The following is a 17,946-nucleotide window of genomic DNA, read 5'->3' on the forward strand; positions in this document are numbered from 1 at the left end:
AACAATTAAATGAATATGTTGGTTTTCTTTTAATTGTCCTATTATAGAGCGTATTTGGCGATTTTTTTTAATGAAAAATTGCTTTTAAGAATTAGCATACATTATTTTTCAGAAGCTGAAAAAATAATTTTTTCCTATAAATACTTCTGAAACCTAGGTCGAGTATATATTGTTGCTCTAATATTGATTTTTAAAATTGAATAGCCAAACATAAATTGTTACTCTGTAGAAGTACTTTTCTGTAAAATACTTTTGACAAAAAGATCTTTTGAAAATAAATAAATTTAGGAAGTTTGGCCAAACTGCCTGTTAAATTGGGTAAAACTATTTCTATGACTAAACTAGTGTCATAATAGAGATTTTTTTCCTTCTAATTTTACCGCAACTTCATGAAAAATATATTATTGGATAACTTTGTTGAAAACCCAATTGGAACTCCTTAGAGTTAATTCGCGATATTTCCTAACAAAATCAAATGCTTACATTTACAAAAATAAATTTAATGACGTAGAGACAGTTTTTCAAATTAAAACAAATAATAGCACTATTAATAAAATCCATAATTGTTGGATCTCATGCTTAATTACTAATGAATCGACTTTCGCGACTATTCCGATTTTCTATAATTAACTTTCAAGATGTGTCTAAATTATTATATTAGTCTATTACCTCTTCTTTTTTTCTCACAAATACCAGTAGGGGTGTGCATTCGAATCGATTTATCGATAAATCGAATCGATTATTTGTTATCGAAATCGAAAAAATCGAAACCTTATTAAAACGATAACGATAAGTATATATACAAATCGATAATCGATAAGTAATTATCGATAAGGGTCAAAATCGAATCGATAAATCGAATGCACACCCCTAAATACCAGTGTATTTATCGTTTTGGGTTCTATTTTTTTTTTTTTTTTTGACTTTATATTGTTATGATTATTATTTATAATTTAATATTGATGTATTTGTTCCTTTGACCAGTTTGTAAAGATAAAGGCTGCAACGCACGTGTAGCCGATAAAGTCGAATGAGCCCAACGGTTACAGTGCTATTAATGACGGACGTTATGGATATTTTGTCCAAATAATTATACGTACAATTAGTGGTGGCAAAATGGTTAAAAAAATAATTAACCATCCATATTATCCACTAAAAAAATAGGTTGGATAATGAACTTTTTAAAAACGGATGAAATATGGATAAAACCATATTATCCATTTTCAATGAGTCTAACTTTTACATTTGTAAAGCCTCAAATTGGGGTTCCTCAAGCTAGGGAGACTAAAAATTCTATCGTATACAAGAAGTCATGGATAATATGGGTAACCCATATTATTCGCTGGTTAACCCAATTTTTATCCGTATTGAATATGAGTCGGATGGATAATTGATCCATTTTTTCATTATTCGTTTTCGACCCGAACCATATCCGACCCGACCCGACCGTTTACCGCTCCTACTCCTAGGTACAATACATAAGTTAGTCTAGTACTACATGATTAAAGCATAGTTGTGCGCGAAATGCCAAAATTGTTCCTGGTCGGCAAGCTGATATGACGAGCTCGACCTGCTTCTCCCGCTCTTCGATATATTAGTAATAAAGAAGTAAGGATTGAGCTAGACTATTCGGTTTGGAAGGAACCCGATAGCTATTGCTAATATTCTATTACCCAATAATCAAAAGGAGTTTAGTGTGAAGTTGAGAACCCATAAACTCCACTTGTAGATTCTAGAGCTGAAAAAGGTCGCTTATTGAAGGTATGTGGATTCTAGAGTTACCATTTTCTTGATTCTTTCAGCTGCAAATGTGCGAAAAATAGTCTTGGGTATACGGCTATACAGACATAGGTAATTAGTGGGTTTGTGGTCAAATTTGGCATGGATCGATACTCCTAGAGATTATCTTGAGGGTTTGATCAAGATTGAATTTTCAGCTGAATCTGAAGTGGGGTTTATTTTGTGCTGAAAACCTGAAGTGGGGTTAGTTCAAAAATTGAAATTTGTGCATAATTTGAGGGAATGGATAAGACAACAACTTCAGGTGAAGGTGCAACAGCCCCAACAGAGGAGTTGCTAAAGAAGATCCAAGAATTAGAGGCAGGGCATGCTCAGCTGAAAAAGGAGATGTCTAAGCTTATGGTTTCAAATGATGGTAGAAGATCAGAGAGGCAAAGGTCTCATTCTATTTCCCCTCAACGACCCCCTCCTCTTAGGGGTTCTGCTGCTGGTTTTGATGCATTGGGGAAGAGGGGCTCCACTTGTTACCGGCATTTGTCACCTTTGCAAAGAGAGAGTAATAGTAAAAGTGAGCCTTGTAGTGGAGGTGCAGGTCCAGCTGCAGTCAAGTTTACTGATAGACAGTACTTGAGCATATTGCAATCAATGGGACAAGCAATCCATATATTTGATCTCAATTTTCGCATTATTTGCTGGTGAGTACTTGCTATTTGTGGAAGTATGTCTGCTCAGTTCTCTTCTGTTTTAGTCTTCTTGTTTTTGTTCCAGATTTTAGTTATAAACACTAATTTTTATAGTACCAATATGGTTTAACATGTTGTAGCAAAGTTATTTCTTCTTTTTAGTGTTCAGCATCTTTGCTGATTGCCTTTCCTTTTTTGGCTTGAACTTGGGAGAGAAAAGAAGGAAAGATACTTTATTAAGCATGTAGGTATTTAGCATGGATACCGGATACCTTTTCCATCAAATTGAGTCCTTAAATTGTATTTACTACCTAGTTGCCACTAAGGCTTAGTTGGGTGGGTATGCTTTTGTTAGGTCCATGTTTGCTAGGGATCTTTGAGTTCGTCCAAAGATTTGTATATTAGTAAGCTGTAGCGAACCTCTATGTCACGACCCAAAATCCCACCAATGATCGTTGTGATGGCACCTAACATGCTGGCTACGCGAACCAATCACACAACAACCGAATAAACAACAGTATTGAAGCAATATATCAAGTCTAATAGAGATTTATAGCATAAATAAGTCTAGAATCAACACCAATACGCAGAAACCAATTATATGATCCCCAGGAACTGGTATCAACGAGTATATGAGCTCTAAGAGTGTCGGAATACAATAGTCTGAACTCAATACAACATTGTCCGAAATAAAAATAGTTCCAAAATATGAAAAGAAGGTGACTTCGAGGTTTGCGAATGAACAAGCTGCACTATCTCGAGTCTCCTAGCACCACAATAATCTACTCCTCAGCGCTGCTAGTGCCAACACTTGGAGTATGAGTATAACCGATATAATGTACTCAGTAAGTATCTAGATTAACCTCGGCGAAGTAGTAGCGAGATTGGTCAACTGATACTTACTATCATAACTGAATAGTCCATGAATAAATACAACACAAGAATCTAACAAAAACAGCGTTACCATGATCCGATATAATTAATAGAAATAATATCAAGCTTTATATAAGAAATTATCAAAACTCACATTGGTTCATTGAGTCAGCATATAAAGATGATATGCATCACAGAGCGTTATTATAAATGCCAAGTATAAGAGTCTATAATGTTTATGTATGAATAATACTCGGCCCAACAACCAACACTTCTCAAGTGTCCAACAAACCTGCGCACACAGGGCCCAAGGTACAATAGGTGATTACCTGACTTTGGAGGGACGAATCCAAATCCATGCGCTGCATGGACAACTCACATGCTAATAACAATAACATTCTCATGAACAACTCACGTGCTATAATACTCATCTTGCACGGACAACTCACGTGCCTCAACCTCAGTCCATATAAGAGTTTCCATATATATATAGAGAGAGTGTGTATACGCACCATAAATAACATAAGTGATGTATATTGACATAAGAAGTATACATGTAAAGAGATGTGCATGTGAACAGTGTGACTACGACTAGAACAAGTAGAACATGATGTCACAATTAGTCATTTACGGTTAATGTGAGAAAATACGGGAGAAAAATATATTATTGATGTATTATTCAATTATAATACAATAACCCCTATTTATATAATACATATCCTACTCCTATTCTATGTGGGATTAGGACTAATTCATCTTATTTACATAACTATCTAACGCTCCCCCTCAAACCGGTATATACAAATAATATGTACCGAGCTTGTTACATATGTAACTAATACGAGGACCAGTGCAAGAATTGGTGAAAATATCAGCAAGCTGATCATTCGACTTCACAAATTTTGGTAGTATATAACCGGAGAGTATATTTTCTCTGATGAAGTGACAGTCACTCTCAATATGTTTAGTTCTCTCATGGAACACCGGATTTGGTGCAATATGAAAGACAAGTTCCATCTTGCTGATTTCACCAAATTTCAACTCCTTGAGCAACTGTTTGATCCAAACTAGCTCACATGTTGCCATTGCTCGATATTCTGCTTCTGCACTAGACAGAGCAACCACATTCTGTTTCTTGCTCTTCCAAGATACCAAATTACCTATTACTAGAACACAATATTCAGACATAGAACATCTGTCACAAGGTGATCTTGCCTAATCAACATTTGAGTATCGAACGATCTGCTCATGGCCTCGATCCTCAAACACCAATCCTTTGCCCAAAGCTGATTTTACATACCGAAAAAGGCGGACAACTGCATCCTAATGACAATCATAGGGAGAATCCTTAAACTGACTCACAACACTGACATGAAAGGAAATGTCAGGTCTAGTCACTTTGAGGTAATTCAATTTACCAACCATCTACCTATATCTTGTAGGATTGCTAAGCGGCCCCCCTGTCCGGACCCTTAGTCTGAAAGTGATGATAGAGATGGTTTTTTAACTTAGTAATACCATCCTGATCATTGCCGGTAATAACAATATCGTCAACATAAATCACCAGATAGTTACCGAAATTTGAAGCAAAATGCCGATAAAACACATAGTGATCAGCTTCACTATGAGTCATGCCAAACTCTTGAATAACTGTGCTGAACATACCAAACCCGGCTCGAGGAGATTGCTTTAGACCATAGAGGGACCGGAGCAACCAACATACAAGGCCATTAAACTCTCCCTGAGCAACAAAACCAGGTGGTTGCTCCATATAAACCTCATCCTCAAGGTCACCATGAAGAAAAACATTCTTAATGTCCAATTGATAGAGAGGCCAATGTCGAACAACCATGGATAGAAAAAGGCGGACTGATGCTATTTTAGCCACGAGAGAGAAAGTACAACTATAATCGAGCCCAAATATCTGAGTATACTCTTTGGCAACAAGACGACCCTTAAGTCGATCAACGTGGCCAACTGGACCAACTTTGACTGCATACACCCAACGAAAACCAACAATAGATATACCTGAAGGAAGAGGAACAAGTTCCCAAGTACAACTCATATGTAAAGCAAACATCTCGTCAATCATAGCCTGTCCCCATCCTGGATTAGATAGTGCTTCACCTGTAGATTTAGGGATGGAAACAGAGGACAAAAGATGATACAAACGCATAGTGATGATAGATGATGATAATATAAACCGACATAATGAGGATTAGGATTAAGTGTGGATCTTTTGAAGTGCAATCGATGGACTAGGAGGAGACAAGTCCGCAGTAGGAGTAGGGTCATGCAGGACGTAAATCAGCTAGGCTTGATGCTGGGCGCGAACGACGATGATAAGTCAGGAGTGGTGGAGCTGTAGAAGGTTGAACTTGACTAGGTGATGAAACTAGAGCTATAGGTGGTGGAGCTGGAATTGGAGCTGTAGGTGGCGGAGCTGGAGTTATGGAGGATGATGAATGGGAGATAGTCACTGAATCTCCAAATGATGAAACTGGTAGCACCTCAGAAATATCTAAGTGATTACCTGGACCTGTGAAAGTATGAGTTGGTTTCAAAGAAGGTAACATTAGCCGACATAAGGTACCACCGGAGGTCAGGTGAATAACATCGAGATCCCTTTTGCATTCTCGAGTAACCCAGGAATAAGCACTTAAGAGCACGTGGAGCTAACTTATCTTGGAAATAAGGTTATGAAAAAAGCACGTGTTCCCATAGACACGAGCTGGAAGAGAGAACAAAGGTGAGTGGGGAAACAAGATAGAGAATGTAACTTGATTCTCGATAGCTGAGGATGATATACGATTAATAAGATAACAAGATATGAGAATTGCACCCCCCTAAAAACGCAACGCAACGGAAGATGAGATTGTATGAGTAGGGTACGAGCAGTTTCAATGAAATGTCTATTCTTTTTTTTTTCAGCTACCCCATTTTGCGGAGATGTGTATGGACAAGATGTTTGATGAATGATTCCACGAGAGTTCATAAACTGCTGAAATGAAGAAGGAAAATAGTCTAGGGTATTACCACTACGAAATGTGCGGATAGAAACCCCAAATTGATTTTGAATTTCAGCGTGGAAGGTCTGGAAAATAGAAAACAACTCAGATTGATTTTATATCCATCAAGGATATCCAAGTGCACATGGGATAATCATCGATGAACTGACAAAGTAGCGGAACCCCAAGGTAGAACTGACCCGACTAGGAACCCAAATATCTGAATGGACTAAAGTGAAAGGTGACTGCTCGATTATCAGGACGCCGAGGGAAATGGGAGCGAGTATGCTTGCCGAGCTGACATGACTCACACTCTATAGTGGACAAGTGAGATAAACCATGTACGATTTACTAAAGTTTTGGCAAACTGGGATGTCCCAACCATTTATGTAATAAATCTGGTGAATCAGACAAGTTGTTGAAGGATGACAAGATGTGAGTCCATGTGATTTCGCAAGGACAAGGTAATAAAGTCCATTTGCTTCACGCCTGGTACCATATTCCGCCATGTATTGCATTCCTGTATAAAAACAAGGTCATCAAGAAATAAACAAAGCATTTAAGTGATTTGGCTAAGCGACTAACAACTATGAGATTAAAAGGACTATCGGGAACATAAAGAACTTAATCTAAAGGTAAGGAAGGAAGTGCACTTGCTTGCCCTATTCCAGTTTTCCATGGTTTGAGACCCGTTGGCCATTGTGACTATTGGAAGAGATTGAGGAAATGAAATAGTAGTGAAAATATATTTGTTACTAGCAATATGATTAGATGCACCTGAATCAATGACCCAAAAATCGGGTAATGAAAATTGGGAGACACGAGTCACACTATTACCTATTAGAACAACGGAAGCTATCTCTAAAGATGTCTGTTTACATGCTTTATAATGAAGGAACTCAATATAATCCGGTAGAGAAACCATCTAACTATTCATAGTATTGGATCCCATTTCGCTACAACCAATTTCTCAAACTAAAAGTTGTATGATTAACCTTGGAATGCCAAATCAGAAAAAGTTAAGCTGGAGACCTTTTTCTTTTAAGGTTAGATGGAGTTGGAAATCAAGTTCTTCACTTGAAATTGTTGAAATCAGTAACTCTACGGTAAAACTGAAGAAATATCTAGGCAAACACTGTTCACAATAGAAAAAGCACTGTTCATGCCGGAAAATAAGAAAAGTGGTCGGAATTTGGTTTAAATTAGATGGGTAGACTGGGATTGAAGGGTGAGCAAGCTGTCCTGAAGAAGCTTTGCGAAAAAATGCCTGAAAAGTTGCTCACGCGCCGACGCATGATTTGGAACCCTTGCTGGAAAAATCTCTGTTGCCGGCGCGTGGCAGGTCTCTGCGGGAGAAATTTTTTGGGGTTGGTCACCGGAGGGTGATCTACCTCGTGGTGGTGTTGGTTTTTGCACAACACCGATAAAAAATAACTTTCACGTGGACCGCCCTTAGGTCACTGGAAAAATTGCATGATGACTAAGTTCTTCCTTCCCGATTACGCTGGAATGACGCACATCGATTTTTTCTCACAATGCTCTGATACCATGTGAGAAAGCACGAGAAAAAAATATATTATTGATATACTATCCAATTATAATAGAATGAGCGCTATTTATAAAATACATGTCCTACTCCTATTCTATGTGGGACTAGGACTAATTCATCTTACTTACATAACTATCTAACAGATAACAAGGTACTAAAGGCCTAAGACATGGCTTCTAGCATGATTGAGAGAGCCCACATTGTCACACAAGGATAACTACAAGTCATAAATAGTATACGATATAAATTCAAAGCATAAAGTAGTCTTACCCCGAGCATGAATAGTCCATAGCACTTGTAGATACGCTCGTTACTACGTATGTACAACGCCCCCAATCTATAGCAATTAGTCAAATAAGGTCAATCTCCTAAGGTAGATTCCTTCAAGCCAAGTCTAGGAAATATACTTACCTTTGGGAGCTAGATAAATCCTCCAAAATCGCCTTTCCTTAAGAAATTACCTCCAACTGGCTCAAATCTAATCAAACAATACTCAAATAAGTCAAATAAACCCATAGGAATCAATTCCAAACAATAAAACTTTAATCTTTAATCAGTTCCCAAAAAGTCAACAAAGGTCAACCCTGACTCACATGGTCAAAATCCGAGTCTAAGGGTAGATCCCGTTTACCGATAACCTCATGATTCCAAATATGTGTTTAGTTTTCAAATCCAAGCCCAAATTGATGTCCGAATCCTCAAATTATACTCTCTTAAGTTGTAGACAAAACCCCCAAGTTTCACTTTGAAATTTCATTTTTTAGGTACAAAATTCCATGGGGAATCAAGATATATGATCAAATCCAAGTTTAGATTACTTACCTCCAAGATACTAGTGAAATCTATCTTTAAAATCTCCTCCTGTCGTTCTCCAAAACTCAAAAATATGAAAAATGGGCAAAATCCCGAAATTTAGACTTAAAATGCCCCTGGCCAGCACTACCCTCCGCGAACGCAACACAAGCCTCGCATTCGCGAAGCACAAACTGCCTCCCTAAAATTCACCTATCGCGATCGTGGGAAGACTCCCCTATCGCGAAGCTTCGCCTGACTCCCCTATGCTAACGCGATTCAACCTCCACGAACACGATGCCTCAGTGACCTCCAGCCTTCGCGCACGCGACCACCCCTTCACAAGCGCAAAGCACAACAGCTCCCAGCCCAAATCCTTCATCGCAAACGCGGGACACCCCTCGCTAACGCGATGAACACCAGAAAATCTGCCAACACCAATCATGCTCCGGGTGGTCCGAAACTTACCCGAGCTCTCGAGACCCTGTCCAATCATACCAACTAGTCCATAAACACTACCCGGACCTATCCAAAGCCTCAAAACACATACGGAACCATCAATTCTATGGATCAAAGGCCAAACCACACATTGAACTCTCTTAAGTTCATAAGCTTCTAAACTTCCAACCAAGCGTCCTATTCATACTTAGTCATTTCAAATCACAACCAAACTTTGCATACAAGTTCAATTCAACAAAATGAACCTAACTACATTCGCGTAACAACAACCGGAATCCGATAACCATAAAGTCAACTATCGGTCAAACTTAAGAACTCTCTAATTCTTCAAATTGCCAACTTTCGGTAAATAGAGCCAAAATCTTCTAGGAACATCGAAAACCAAATCCGAACATACGCCCAAGTCCAAAATCACCATACGAACCTATTGGAACATTCAAATCACCAATCCGAGATCGTTTATGCAAAAGTCAAACCTTGGTCAACTCTTACAACTTAAGGCTTCAAAAATAAAACTAAGTGTTCCGAATCACTCCCGAACCCCACGAAAACCAAACCATCCATCCCCGCAAGTCATATGACATCAAATGAACCTACGGGAAGCATCAAATAAGAAAATGAGGTTCTAATATTCAAAACGACCTATCGGATCGTAATACTATCAGAGAACGCCAATAATAAGTCTTTAAAAATGAACTATTGAGTATAGGAAATAAACTAGTCCTAATGGAGTGAAATGGAAATTGAGGATTCATATGGACGACCACAACTAGTTGGGATAGATGCGTAGTTGTTGTTGAATCTTAAAAATGTAGGACCAAACTTGGACTACAGAATTTACTTCCTTTGCGAAATTGGGTTGTAATTGTTGTGCAGGAATCGAAGTGCTGAACAACTATATGGTTATTCAGCTGCCGAAGCTCTTGGGCGGAATCTTCTTGAGCTAATAGCAGATCCTAAGGATCATGCTGTGGCAAAAATCATTTTATACCGAGTGGCAAAGGGTGAGAATTGGACTGGACAATTTCCTGTGAGGAATAAGCGAGGGGACAGATTTTCAATCGTAGCAACAGACACCCCTCTTTATGATGATGATGGTACATTTATTGGTATTATTTGTGTATCAAGTGACATGAGGCTATTTCAAGAAACATCTACAGAGGTGAAGCATATCGAAGCTGATAAAAGTTCTGGTGGGCCTAGAAGCATTGCTTCTGCGAGACTTGGACTTAATCCACAGCAACCTCTGCAAGTTGCCATTGCCTCCAAAATATCGAGTTTGGTTAGTATGGAGTTGTTTGGCATGCTTTCTTTTTCTATTTTTGCTTTTGTTTTTTCTTGGTTGTATGAGGTGGGCATGTGCTAACATGATGGAAACATCAAATAGGCTTCAAAGGTGAGCAACAAGGTTAAGTCAAAAATGAAAACCGGAGAGGGCAGCGTTCTTGGGGAAGGTGCAAGTGGATGTGGTCACCATTCTGATCATGCTTTTTCTGACGCTGCTCTATCAGATCAAAGGGAAGATGCAAATCCAAGTGGAGCGAGTACGCCCAGGGGAGATGTTCATGTTTCTCCATTTGAGGTATTCTCCAATGTTGAGCACTCTCCAGAAAAACCCTCAAGAGACTCGGGGGATGAGAGTGAGGCAAAACCTGGGATTTCTAAGATTATAACTTCAAAGGCAGAGGCATGGATGGTTAAGAAGAACTTATCATGGCCATGGAAAGGCAATGAGCGGGAAGTGTTAGAGGCAAAGACTACACGCTCTGTTTGGCCCTGGCTAAACAACGACCAAGATAATGAGTGGAATCATTGCAAGAGTTGTAATGCAGTATCGACATCAGACGATCAGGTTATCGAAAGTAACCGTACAACGACCAATGAGGCTTGGGAATCCTGGTCATCATTATTTAATGTTAATAGCACAAGCAGTGCTAGTAGTAGCGATAGCACCAGTAGTACTGCTGGTAATAAAGTGGATACTGACACTGACTGCTTGGATTACGAAATCTTGTGGGAGGACTTGACAATTGGAGAACATATTGGACAGGGTACGTCAAATTCTTGTTTACTGGTAAAATTTCCAGAGATAAGTCTATCAGTTGTGCAGACCTTTTTCTCTTGTTAAGGCATTCGCAAGCATGTATGATGGTATTACTTTCTGTTTTACAGTACTTTTAGTTTTAGATGTTCAGCCAAATATCAGAAGCTTGGACTAAATTTTGCACTAATTACTTCTATGCATATTTGCGAAGCTTACACACTAATTTCACAACGAAGATTCCCTTGTGCTAGAGCTATCGGATTTATGTCTTTTATGGTTCTACTAGAGCTTATCATTTTCTGTTTCATCATTCTCACTTTTACTTTGCTTATTTTTCACTAGGTTCTTGTGGAACTGTTTATCATGGGCTGTGGTTCGGATCAGTACGTTCTCTGGCTCTTTTATGAAATTCCATTCATAGAGAATGTCCTAAGAAGCTCTGTTTAAGTGTTTTCAAACATACCACAGCATGATGAAATGTCTTGTTATCAAATATTGCGTGTTTTAGTTATCAAGTTGACAGGAGCTTACACTTATCCCCAAAAAAAGGCAACAAAGGGCTAAACTCTAGCTGCTTTTCTCATTACACGCTCCATTTCAGTTTAATGTTTAAAACTTTAAGTTTCTTTAAGCCAGTATTTGAACAGTGTTTGACATGTCACTTCTCATTTTCTATGACTGTCATTTGATTTCTAGATTAACTGGTTACTTTTAAGGAGTGGAACAGCCAGTAAGAAGTGATTGTGCTGCTTCACTTTTGTAAAGTGATGTCTTTGTTTTGCAGGATGTTGCGGTTAAAGTATTTTCCAAGCAAAAATATTCTGATGATGTCATATATTCCTTTAGACAGGAGGTCAGCATGTTTCTCCTGAATAAATTGTGAAAAGCTTTTACTTGTTTACATATTGAAAATTGTTTTTCTATAGCATTTGGCGTAATTGGTAAAGTTGCTGCCATGTGATCAGGAGGTCACGGGTTCAAGCCGTGGAAACAGCCTCTTGCAGAAATGCTGGGCAAGGCTGTGTACAATAGACCCTTGTGATCCGGTCCTTCTCCGGACCCCGTGCATAGCGAGAGCTTAGTGCACCGGGCTGCCCTTTTCATAGCACTTAAGCTATATCACAGTTATTATTGAGTATTATGGGCCCTCACTTGGTAAGAGTAGAATGCACATAACTTTTCATAACCCTGAGCAGAATTGTTCTCTTCCTCATCATTGATGTGTTTGAGATTTGCATTTTCTTGTATGATGGACCTAAACGTATGACTCTAGATAACCGTAGATAAAAACAGTAAAGGTACTAGTTGAATTTTAATAAGTTGTAGAATTTGTTTGAAAAGCCACTTAATCAAACTAACATATCTAATGCTAATAGTGAATTAATATTCTTAAGCTGTCGCCTTACACACTCCACATCAGCTGTGAAGTTCTATGCATTAACCACTCACTTTGAAAAGTACTAGAAGATCTCTGCTTGGAAATACTTCTTTGCTCGTGTCCAAGCTTCTGTGAAGATCTCAAATAAAACTACCGTGGTTCTATAGTTCTCCTTTTTGTTTTGGCTTTTGATTACTTTTCATCTGGATTCCTGCTTTCACTTTCTGCTTAGGTGCTGGCTAGTATTGTATTAGAGGATTCCTGTTAGGAAAAGCGTTATTATAATAAAGCACTTTATCTTATCAGATATTTGCATATAATCATCTGAAAGATTCTTCTAAATATGTCCTTCTAGAGGGGTTTTGTGCGAGATATAACATATCCTTTTCAGTTTCAAATTAAACAATGGTGATTGGTTTTCTACAGTTATTCTTGATCAGCAAGCATTTCTAAGAGATATTATGCTTGCTAATCTTAGGTGTCACTGATGAAACGTCTCCGACATCCAAATATTCTTCTTTTCATGGGTGCGGTAACTTCATCTCAACACCTCTGCATTGTCACAGAGTTCCTGCCACGGTCGATTTCAGTTCTTAAAACCAATTTGTTAAGCTCGTATTTTTTGTCATGTCTCTATTATTATGATGATATCATATAATTTACAAACAATTTCGTTTTCCATTTACGCAGAGGAAGTTTGTTTGGGTTACTACAGAGGAATGCATCCAAACTAGAATGGAGACGGCGTATTCACATGGCTTTAGATATAGTGAGTTCCCATGAAATCTGTAATACCTAGAACATTTCATATTATCATGAGTAGCATCATTATTTCTTCTGGAAAAAGCATCATTTTTATTTTTCCTCTTCAAGATCTTCTGACTTGTAAGATTGTGCTTTCTTTTCTTCTAGATCAACTGGAATTTGGCATTACGATGGTAAATCATGTTATTCGACTGTAATGTGTTTCTTTATGCTGTTTCTTCAGGCTCGCGGCATGAACTATCTTCATCATTTCAACCCACCTATAGTTCATCGGGATCTGAAGTCTTCGAATCTTCTTGTGGACAAGAATTGGACCGTTAAGGTTACACTATCATTTTACTGCTTCCTTGCCAGACTCCTAAACCTCTGTCACTTAGAGGTTCTAGTTGTATGAGGTTCTCACTATGCAAGTATCTATAGGTTGGGGATTTTGGTCTGTCACGTCTTAAGCACGAGACATATCTAACAACAAAGAGTGGGAAAGGAACGGTATTCAACTTGAACTGAGGACCTCTTTTTCTTAGCACATATATTAGCTACTTTAGTTCACCTGCATATTCGAACTTCAAGTGCCTTGGCTGACTTTATGTCAAACTTCATTTCTCTTGCAGCCACAATGGATGGCTCCAGAAGTTCTTCGCAATGAACCTTCAGATGAGAAGTATGCCAACAATAAGAGTTTAAATATTTTTCATGATATTGATGAATTTCATGAAGACTCCTGAGTAAATAATGATATTGTTTCTTAAATGGATGTGCATCCAGGGCTGATATATACAGTTTCGGTGTGATACTATGGGAACTTGCCACGGAAAAGATCCCTTGGGATAACCTCAACTTGATGCAGGTATTTTCATTCACTTGGATTACATACCATACAATTCCCTTGTTTGGGCTAGATTGGAAACACCCCAACCCCCTCCAAGAAGAATAGCCCAAAGATGAAAAATCGGAAGGAAATGTGTTCTTATAGTTGAGCATCTGAGAACAATTATTTGAGTCACTTCAGGTGATCGGAGCAGTAGGATTCATGAATCAGCAGCTAGATATCCCGAAGGATGTTAATCCACAGTGGGCTTCTATTATAGAGAGCTGTTGGCATAGGTTTGTATCTTATTCTTGTCGCCATTACGGTTTGGTTATTTGAAGGAAATAGGCATTTTAAGAAAATAGTTATTGCCCTGTTTATACTCGAGTTTTGTGTCCTTGACAAGCTGTACTGGCACAACATCCAAACATATAGAGATGTTTCATCATGATTGGGGAAAATAAAATGGAATTACTTGAAAATATATAACCTGAGTGAAGCTCTTCCACAAAAATAATTCATATGTGATGTCTGTAAACCGGAAGGCTTTATTTGCTTAATGTGGTACATCATTTGTGGAAAAGACGGAGTTCTAGTAAATTTATGTTTAGAGGTGACACATCAAAATTACTGGCTGCAACAAATTTGGTTCACTGGCTAAATCATTAAGCACCTTGACTGCAAGATCAATGTATCTTTCTTCTAAATCACTTTTGTTTGAACATTATTATGCATATAATTTAACTGATATGCAACTTCTTTGATTTGTCCGCCTCAGTGAGCCACAACTACGCCCAACATTCCTGGAGTTGGTAGATAAACTAAAGGATCTGCTGAGACAGTGTGCCATTCAGGCCCAGGCAGCACGTAATGTTGCAGGAGATAGCAGCCAGAAGGAACTTTAGATAAACATGGTTGTGCAATTCTGCTATATTTCCAGCAGATACACTGATAGCTCTTAAGGTTCAGTAACTGTTGCTTGGAAGTGTCACTAGATCTCGAATTGCTTGTGTTGTCGGATCCAAGATTTGGTGAAAAATGTCACCGCAAGGAAATTTGATGGAAACGATAGCAGCTGTCGTTTATCGTTGTCAAGGCAGAACTTCATAAATCCAATAGGATATTGCGTATGTGAAATCACAACTTTCATGTCTAGTGTGTGAACCGAACTTGTCTCCGGATCATACTGTGGCTCTGTGTTAAACCATCATTTCAAGTTTGGGCTGTGCCTTGCAACTATAAGTTTGCTTGTCATAAAGGTCGTGGTGTTTCTGTTAGGTTTCGTGAATGGGTGTGAATGGGAAATGGAAGAGGCACCTTTCGAATTGTATGTCTTCATTTCACCCTTTCATTGTCTATAAATTTAGAAGCTTAGCATCATTTTTCAGATATGAAAAATCTAAAAAACTTCTCTCCTCTTTTCTACATTGTTGTATTTTTTTCTCAAATAAATAAAGATTGTTGGTATTGAGAAATTAATTGTCATGGTGTGGAACAAATGGGAGTTTGTAAATGACATTCGCCCGATGTAAGTGGGTACGTAACTTTTCCAACAAGTTCCTAACCGTTATTTAGTTGCAATTGAAAAGCTGAAGCGCCTCTTAAGATTTGTTGTTTCACTTAAGATTTGTTGTTTCCTGTGGAAGTTAAAAATGACTTCTTTTTCCTATAGCATATGCGTGGGTTCTCATGGGTATCTTTCTTATAGTGAATAAATTGCTTCTGTGATGATTTTTACAATAATAATAAAAATGCATGCCATGGTAAGGAATGACATGTGTTAAAGATTATACTTATTACTCCTTCGTTGGCATATAATTTTGATTTAAATGCATATGTAAACTATGAGAAAGATTATTTCAAGTGAGGTAAGAAATGATTTTAGGCTTACACAATACTTGAAAATTCTTTTGAGATCGTGAAGATGATACTTTGTATGTATATTTGTGATGACCTAAAAGGTCATCACTTGTTTTAGAAATCAATTCAGTGTTCCGAGGCCTAAGTATATCTTTTTTACCTCACCTTGATTTGCGTGCGCAGTCCGGGCGCGTAGCCGGAAAGCCATTATATGAAAAACTGTGGAAAATGATAGAATTTTGCCTTTAAAATGAATTTAAGTTGACTTCGGTCAACATTTTAAGCAAACGGACCCGGATCCGTGTTCCGACGACCCCGGGAGGTCCGTAAGAAAATATGGGACTTGGGCGTATGCTTGGAATCGGATTTCGAGGTCCCAAGCCCGAGAAATGAATTTTTAAAGAAAATTGTTTTCTGAAAAATATATGAGTTTTCGAAAATAAAATATGTTTGAAATTTGATGGTATCGGGCCCGTATTTTGGTTCCAGAGCCCGGTACAGGTCTTATATGTGACTTAAGTCGAGACTGTGAAGTTGAGTAAGAAACGGACTTGAAATGACGTGAATCGGACCTTATTTGAGAAAATTAGAAAATTTGATGTTCTTAAGTGATTTTATGATTTGGATGCTAAATTCATAGTTGTAGATGTTATTTTGGTGATTTGAATGCACGAGCGAGTCCGTATGACGTTTTTGGGTTAGTGTGCATGTTTGGTTTGAAGCCCCGAGGGCTCGGATGAGTTTTGGATAGGCCACGGAGTGAAATTTGACTTAGGAAAATTGCTGGTGTGTAGCAGGCCTCTGATCTCGCATTTGCGAGATCAGGCATCGCAATTGCGATGCAAGCAAGATTCCCAAATGCGAGAAATTCGTCGCAAATGCGAAGAACCCCTGGCCAGCCTTATCTCGCATTTGCGAGATACACTTCGCAAATGCGAAGTGTTCAGTTTATGCCTAAAGTCGCAAATGCGACACAAGCATCGCAAATGCGGTATCACAAATGCGACAGGGCAATCGCAAATGCGAAGAAGGCCGGAAAATTGACTTGGTCGCAAATGCGACATTTTGTTCGCAAATGCGAAAGTCCCAGTATTCTGAAGGGTTCGCAATTGCGAACCCTGGTCGCAATTGCGACATCAGAGACCTGTAAATTCATAACTTAGACGCATTTCAACCATTTTTTCACACTCTTTCAAAACCAAAACACTCTAGGGCGATTTCTCAAAAGCAATTTCTTCTCCAAATCGATTGTAAGTTATTTCTAACTCGCTTTCTTCAATCTTTAACATCTTTTCACTTGATTTCAACTCAAAATCAAAGGTTTTCATGGGGGAAATTGGGTGTTTTGGGTAGAACCTAGTTTTTTCAAATTTTGGGAATTTGGACCTCGATTTGAGGTCCGATTTCAAAACAAATTGTATTTTTGAGTTCGTGGGTGAATGGGTAGTCGGGTTTTGGTTCGAACCTCGGGTTTTGACCATGTGGGCCCGGGGTCGATTTTTGACTTTTGGGGAAAAATTTTAGAAAACTTATTTCCATGCTTTAGAATTGATTCATTTAGTATTTATTGATATAATTAAGTAACTTGTGGCTAGATACGAGCGAATTGGTGGTGGAATCAAGAGGTAAAGCAATAGTTGAGGCTTGAACTGTGTTCGAGGCATCGAGGTAAGTGTTTGGTCTAACCTTAGCTTGAGGGATTAGGAGTTGTGTCCTATTTGCTATGTGATATTTATTGAGTACGACGTATAGGCATGGTGACGAGTATCGATACGTTGGTGTCAAGCATGACCGTGAGTCTTGTATTATTATTAAAATGACTCCGTTTGTTTTGTTCATGCCTTTATGTGATGCTTTCTATTGTTGAGCAAAGTTGTGGAAATAATGGTGATATTTGAACATTTAGGAGCGTTGGCTCAAGTTGTGAGGCGAATTGTGGAAGAATAATTGGTAATTGAACCTTATTGAGCATTGGCTCAAATTGTGA

The 17,946-nt window shown here is 38.4% G+C and overlaps 1 protein-coding gene across 1 annotated transcript; it reads left to right on the plus strand.

The window, feature by feature from the left end:
* Positions 1,516-15,687, plus strand: LOC109234422 (probable serine/threonine-protein kinase DDB_G0282963). Its single transcript, XM_019400406.1, has 13 exons — positions 1,516-2,435; positions 9,981-10,386; positions 10,492-11,155; positions 11,491-11,531; positions 11,933-12,001; positions 13,005-13,105; positions 13,217-13,295; positions 13,515-13,613; positions 13,712-13,780; positions 13,903-13,952; positions 14,057-14,138; positions 14,301-14,395; positions 14,878-15,687. Exons 1-13 carry the CDS (start codon positions 2,023-2,025, stop codon positions 15,002-15,004), a joined length of 2,295 nt encoding a protein of 764 aa, XP_019255951.1. The 5' UTR covers positions 1,516-2,022; the 3' UTR covers positions 15,005-15,687.

Source organism: Nicotiana attenuata, chromosome 11 (assembly GCF_001879085.1).
Source record: "Nicotiana attenuata strain UT chromosome 11, NIATTr2, whole genome shotgun sequence".
Taxonomy (NCBI): domain Eukaryota; kingdom Viridiplantae; phylum Streptophyta; class Magnoliopsida; order Solanales; family Solanaceae; genus Nicotiana; species Nicotiana attenuata.